The sequence below is a fragment of the Poeciliopsis prolifica genome, unplaced genomic scaffold (genome assembly GCF_027474105.1).
Source record: "Poeciliopsis prolifica strain line A6 unplaced genomic scaffold, Auburn_PproV2 SCAFFOLD001, whole genome shotgun sequence".
NCBI lineage: Eukaryota > Metazoa > Chordata > Actinopteri > Cyprinodontiformes > Poeciliidae > Poeciliopsis > Poeciliopsis prolifica.
Genome location: NW_026562376.1, coordinates 5718009 through 5724537, shown reverse-complemented (window position 1 = coordinate 5724537; position 6529 = coordinate 5718009). Strand labels below are relative to the sequence as shown.

At 37.4% G+C, this 6529-nt stretch overlaps 1 protein-coding gene across 1 annotated transcript; it reads left to right on the top strand.

Annotated features, from left to right (window-relative positions):
* The first annotated feature begins 81 nt into the window (after positions 1-81).
* Positions 82-6488, top strand: galk2 (galactokinase 2). Its single transcript, XM_055027816.1, has 10 exons — positions 82-421; positions 505-593; positions 1242-1365; positions 1480-1573; positions 2080-2226; positions 2625-2723; positions 2814-2966; positions 3899-4109; positions 4510-4711; positions 5696-6488. Exons 1-10 carry the CDS (start codon positions 372-374, stop codon positions 5901-5903), a joined length of 1377 nt encoding a protein of 458 aa, XP_054883791.1. The 5' UTR covers positions 82-371; the 3' UTR covers positions 5904-6488.
* Positions 6489-6529: the final 41 nt, after the last annotated feature.

Sequence of the window (6529 nt, the reverse complement as noted above, 5' to 3'; positions counted from 1 at the left end):
TTGGGCTCGCCAACGTCATAACCTGCATACAAGCAATTCTTACTCATTATGTTTTCAGAAATTACTTCAGGCTGGAGGTTATTGATGAAATAACGCTGAAATGTCCAGTTTGAAGTCGCTTCGCTTTCTACGGTGGCCAGTGTAGGTCATTTCTCTTCCTACTTCCGCGTCTTGGCTCTGCAGCTGTTCCTGAGTCAGCTCCCTGAACAAACAGCAGCTAAATGGAATGAGTAAATGTTGCTTCAGCAGACCGGAGGTCAGCGGTTTCATATCCGGGATTTCTCTGGGGGGTCAGCTGACAGCAGCCTAGCTGCTGTGTGACAACTTCGACAAGAAACTGATTAAAAACCAATCAATCTGATCAATTAAACATGGCATCTAATCCACCCAAATTGAAGATTGAGGTAACTTCCGATGAAAGGTGAGAACCAATGAATGGGACCGATTGTCCGATGTTGAAATGAGCAATGCATGTTTACCAATTTTTATTTTCTTCATGCACAGGCTGAAAACCCTGAAGGATCATTTTGAAGCAAAGTTTGGAGAATCTCCTCTCTTCTATGCATGTGCACCTGGAAGGGTCAATCTAATAGGTCATTTAATAACTTAAATAGATCATTTCAGACTTTGACCATCTTAAAGTTTTATTACATGTAAATTTTGTTCCCTTTTTCATATGCAGATGGTTCTGTCACTAAATGAGTCTGTTTAAACCCATTAAACCACATTAACATGTTAAACTGCTGAGGTTTTTCTATATATTATGAAAGTACGCACACTCCCAGTATTTTTTTGATGTGTTGTACATTTAATTTGTTCATTTGATTTTTACTTGACATAACACATAGTTGTTATGAAGTGATTACAGATAAAAATATAAATGTATTGCATGTAATTAATACTTTCTAGAACCATTTTTCAATGAAACATTGGATTTATAATGAGATTGTATGAGACAAAGTTGGACTCTTTTTACTAAATTGCGAAGGAAACAAAGTGGCAATAATTGGTTGCAGTGGATATGAATTGTAGAAGCAGTTTTAGTTCAACACAAAAGTAAAACGTTGAAACCTTAAAGAAATTTAGCAAACACCTAAATACTCTGGATAACTAGTCAAGAGTTTTGAGGTAGAAATATTCCTAATATTACAGAACTCGAGTAGCTAATAATTTTCACGGTGCCAGAAGTGCCAAACAATTGAATTATTTCAAATTAATTGTAAATGTTTGTTTTTTACCAGGCGAGCACATTGACTACTGTGGATACTCAGTCCTGCCAATGGCCATTGAGCGGAACATCCTGGCCGCCGTGTCTGTGAACAACTCCGGAACGATCCAGCTGGCAAACACAAATCCCCAGTACCAGTAAGACACCCAACAATTACTGCACTTTTATATTTTCACAACTTTAATTAAGGGCTTCAATAAATATCGGTGCTGCTTTGTTATGTTTTCTAAAGGCTTTCTGTTTGTTTGCAGGGATTTTAACGTGTCCTGTTCAGAAGACATCGTCATCGACAGAGAAAATCCAAAGTGGTATTATTATTTTCTCTGTGGAGTCAAAGGTATCCAGGTAAAACCGTGGCTAAAATAAATACGATTTAAAGCGAAACAGTGAAATAATAAAGGCATACATCTATTTTTCTCAATGGCTGAAGTTAAAACAAACTTCTTTTGTTTTAGGTCGGTTTGAATTAGTAAAATTATTTCTATTTGCTAAGTGACACAATAATGAGAGAAATAATATGTAAGATTTATTTCTAAAACCAGAATTTTACATACAGAACAGGTATTTCTTTTATGCAATGAGGAAAAGGATCAGTAATGCTTTCATGGCTTTGAAAACTTCTGGTTAAGTGGATCTTTTTTTACCCTATTTTGTATTTTTTCTATTTATTGAACAGAAATAATTTAGATAATTCTAACTGACCTGGAAGTTTGGTCAGATTCAACTTCAGACAGTGAGAAGAAAATTTATTCACTCTATGTAAACTTTCTTTTCTCAACTGTAGTTATTAAATGGATTGTTCTTTAACTATCTTGCAGTATTATATATTGATCTGATCTTATTTTCTCCAGGAGAAGTTTGGGATCGGTCGTCTGGCTGGAATGTCTTGTGTTGTTGATGGTACCATTCCTCCCAGTTCCGGTCTGTCCAGTTCAAGTGCCTTAGTTTGCTGCTCTGGCCTCTTAACAATGGAGGCAAACCAGAAGTCTCTTTCTAAGGTGAAAAAGAAAAAAAACCTTGCTTCATTGCGAGTTTGAAAATGGCCTCAAAACAACAATATTATAATTTATCGTCGCAAAAACGTCTGGGCCAATTTATCAGCCAGCAAAATTTGATATTGTGACAAGTCTAACTATGTTTTATTTTCCAGTTCTTTGTGTTGTTCCTGCCAACAAATTCCCAATAAAATATATCGAAGTTTGTAGTTTAATGCTAAAAAAAATTCCGAATTTCAAAGATTTTAAGTGGGGAACAAAAACCCAAGAAAACGAGCCATCAAATTTAGGCGACCCCTTTATGACCTTTCCATTCCTCAATGTGAAGAAGTATTTTGTGGAGATTTCATGCGTTTATTGCTTCTTTACCCTGTTTTCGTCCTCTGCAATCTGCCTTCCAGGTGGATCTAGCTGAGATATGTACCAAAAGTGAGCGCTACATCGGGACAGAGGGAGGAGGCATGGACCAGTCCATATCATTCCTGGCAGAGAAAGGAACTGTATGAAGCTTTTCTTTCCCACTACTGCAATGTTTCCACTTTAAGATGGTTAATGTTGATTGAAATGACAGAATTTCAACCACTTACCAGGCGAAGCTGATAGAGTTCCAGCCTCTGAGGGCCACCGATGTCAAGCTCCCAGACGGGGCCGTGTTCGTCATCTCCAACTGCTGCGTTGAGATGAACAAAGCTGCTTCTTCTCACTACAACATCCGGGTGGTGGAATGCCGGATTGCAACAAAGGTGCATCTGAAGCTGCAACAAGCTGGAAAAAGCATTGTGACTTATTCTTTCATCCTGAATTTGTAATCTTACAGTGTTTTTTTCAACCTGGTCCTCATGTTTTAGGCATTTTCCTGCTTCGGCACACGTGATTTCAGTTGATCTTGAGCATCTGAACGGGGTGTGTTGAAGCAGGGGAACATCCAGAACACTACTAGGGATGCAAGTTATCAATTAATGAGTTAATCTGATCTTATCTATCAATTAGCCCTTATCTATCAATTAGCGATTAGCTACTCTTGTATCAACTGGACTGACTGTCTTTCCGTAACACGAAGGGCTGCATTTTTAAAAAAGAAGCACATTATTATATGTTAACTTTTTGTGTTAGCTTTGCTAAATGCTGGCTACATTAACAAAAAAGTGTTTTTCTCACATTATTACACTTAAAACGCCCTCAAAATAAACCGTGCTTATTGTCATTATGTCATTTGCCATCATTTTGCAATTTTTCTGAGCTATTGCTTCATAGCAAATCATTAATTATTGGTTGAAAAGCTGACGCTGGTCCGTCATGCAGATCGACTGAATGACCGCTGTTATTGAATTGGCAACTTAAGAAGCTTGTCAGATGTTTATTTTTCAAAACAGAACTGCTTAAAGTGCATCTAGCATCCAACATCAGACTCTGTTTTAAACCAATTTCTTTCCAGTTATGGGATGGTGGCCGCCATCTTTAATTCTGTACTAAAGGCTCCGCTTAAGGATGCTGGATGGTGGCTAAACTGCAACGCTGAAAGAATGTCTACGTGGATGTTACAAGTTCATCGAATGAAAAAATAATAATCTAATAAATAACTAGTAGTTATTTGATTGATTGCTTACATCCCTTTTTTACACAAGTGTGTAGTATCCTAAACAATAACACTAAGTGTGTTCCGGTTTGGGCGCAGATGTTGGCACAGGCTCGAGGTCTGGATCCCAGCAGGTTGGTGAAGCTCCAGCAGGTTCAGACGGAGCTGAAGGCCTCCCTGGAGGAGATGCTGGCCCTGGTGGACGAGGTGCTGCATCCCGAGCCGTACAGCCGTGAGGAGATCTGTAAAGTGCTGGGCGTCACCACCGAGCAGATGTGCACAGAGCTGCTGAGCGCTAACACTCAGCACGGTGGGTAACTGAACACATCTGCACAATCTGGAGTGAAGTCACCCGAGTTAGTCATAAAATCTTTGGTGCATTTGATGCAACAAGTATCCAATCAGCCATTTCGGACTGCAGCTAGTGATTATTTTAGTAATCGATTATTTTGATTACTATGATGATGAATCAAATTGTCTGATTCTGAAGATTTTTCATTGAGAAATTTTTATTAAAATTGTAAATTGAATTCAGTATGACATCGCCTAGCCCTATTTTCAATATTAAACCACAATTAAGTCACAAGATGACACAGTATCTCAGTTTATTAAAAATTTGGAAAAATTATATTTAACACCATAAAATTTCCAAATCAAACCATTTAAAATGATTAATTTTAAGTTGTTTTTTTTGTCTATTTGTTTCTCAGTAACAAACTTCAAGCTTCACCAGCGAGCCAAGCATGTGTACGGTGAAGCCGAGCGCGTGATGAGGTTTAAGAGCGTTTGCGACGCTGGAGCTGCAGGATCCATAACTCAGCTGGGAGAGCTGATGAACCAGAGCCATGCGAGCTGCAGAGACCTGTACGAGTGCAGCTGCCCAGAACTGGACCGGCTGGTGGACATCTGTCTGTGAGTGCAGTGAGACGACAAAACACACAAAAAAAAGATTTTTAAATAAGAAAATTACAATGAACTGGATGAAAATAAAAATGAATGAATTCAGTTGCAGAAAAATATTTGATTCTGTTATAATGTCTATAGATGATAAATGAAGTTACATTTTTAGGAGTTTTAGATCATAAAACAAAAACTATGTGAATCTAATGGACTTCTAAATATATATATTGAATAATCGTACACTTTTGTTTTTTCACATCTGATTTATTGCGTAGAGGTTTGGGACAACACGTGGATTATTTAAAAAATAATAATTCTGACTTAAATTTAAAAATTTTGACTTTAATTTTCTGAGCTCAAAAGTCAGAATTATCTGATTAAAATCTGAATTTTGAGGGAAAAATAGCCAGAATTCTTTAGTTTTCTATCTCTGTTGTAGGACAGAGCATTAAAACATTTTGTCCTTAGCATTATTTAGGAGTATGAAGACTTACTAAAAATTAATCTGCAAACTAGGCAACACATCAACGCCTTCAACTGTACTCCTCTGAACACCTCTAGTGCCACCTTGTGGTCAAACTTTGTAATCAATATCAGTTTTTCTTTTTAACTTTATGAACAAAAACAGACAAACTTTTTATTTAAATTTACTGAGTTACTTCTGTTTAACTAGTTCCTTTTACAAAAATTGTAAGTGTGCATTTTTATTTTTACTGCCTTGTGTTTTAGTTAGCATGATCCATTTGCTATCACACACACACCTGCACACACGCACACCTGCACACATGCACACCTGCACACACACACACACACACACACACACACACACACACACACACACACACACTAATCCAGCTATTGATTTCAGCTTTTACCACTGCAAGCAACTGACTCAGTAAAACCTCTTTCAGCTCAATATCTCTCAAAGTATCTCTCACATTGATTTTTCATAAAACTTAATGACGCCGAAAGCTTCGTCGTTTGTTCTGGTTGCAGGAAGTCGGGAGCCGTTGGCTCCAGGTTGACCGGAGCGGGCTGGGGAGGCTGTGCCGTTTCAATGGTTACCAGCGAGAAGGCGGCGTCTTTCCTCCGAGCCGTCAGAGACGCTTACTACACGCCGGAGCCGCGCAGAGCGGCGATGGAGAGGCAAAGTCTGTTTGTGACGAAGCCGGCGGGCGGAGCTGCAGTCCTACTGGAGGAGTGAATTACATCATCATGTTGTTTATGTTTACAAACAAATCATCTAAAACAAATGCAAACTGTAATTTTACATTCAGTAGGTGTAAATTAGGATGTTAATCTTATTTTTATTTTTTATTTTTTGCTTTTCTACAGATGGGAACATAAGGGCCAAACATAAACTTTTGTGATATTTTCTCATGATTTTCTAAAAATTAATCTGGGAGATGATGTCAGATGATTTTGTACCCAAAAATAAAACCAAGCTGTAAAATAAACTCTGTATTTGTAGTGTAGAAAATACTGGTACACTTTATTAAGGAATAAGTAATGTCCAATCAAGTTTAATTGAAGGACAAATATAAATAAAAACATGGATGGTTTAATTCACTAAACCTAAAATAAAACAAATGGAAACTGTAATTAAACAGCTGAAAATTATGGTGCTCTTTTTTTTTTTTTTTTACTTTTCCACAAATGGTGACATAGGGGCAAAATATCCATCTATGAGTGTGACATGTATTTTCTTGATTTTCTTATTTTAATTAATCTGGGAGATGATGTCAAATGACTTTCCACCCAAAATAAAACCAAACTCTAAAACACTTTACATTTGTGGAGTGTACATTTCTGCTGCACTTTTAGGATAAA

Coding starts and splice junctions, on each gene's coding strand:
- galk2 (XM_055027816.1), top strand. CDS start 372: ATGGCATCTAATCCACCCAAATTGAAGATTGAGGTAACTTCCGATGAA. Junction 2,967..3,898: donor AATGCCGGATTGCAACAAAG/GTGCATCTGAAG, acceptor GTTTGGGCGCAG/ATGTTGGCACAGGCTCGAGG. Junction 4,110..4,509: donor GAGCGCTAACACTCAGCACG/GTGGGTAACTGA, acceptor TTTGTTTCTCAG/TAACAAACTTCAAGCTTCAC.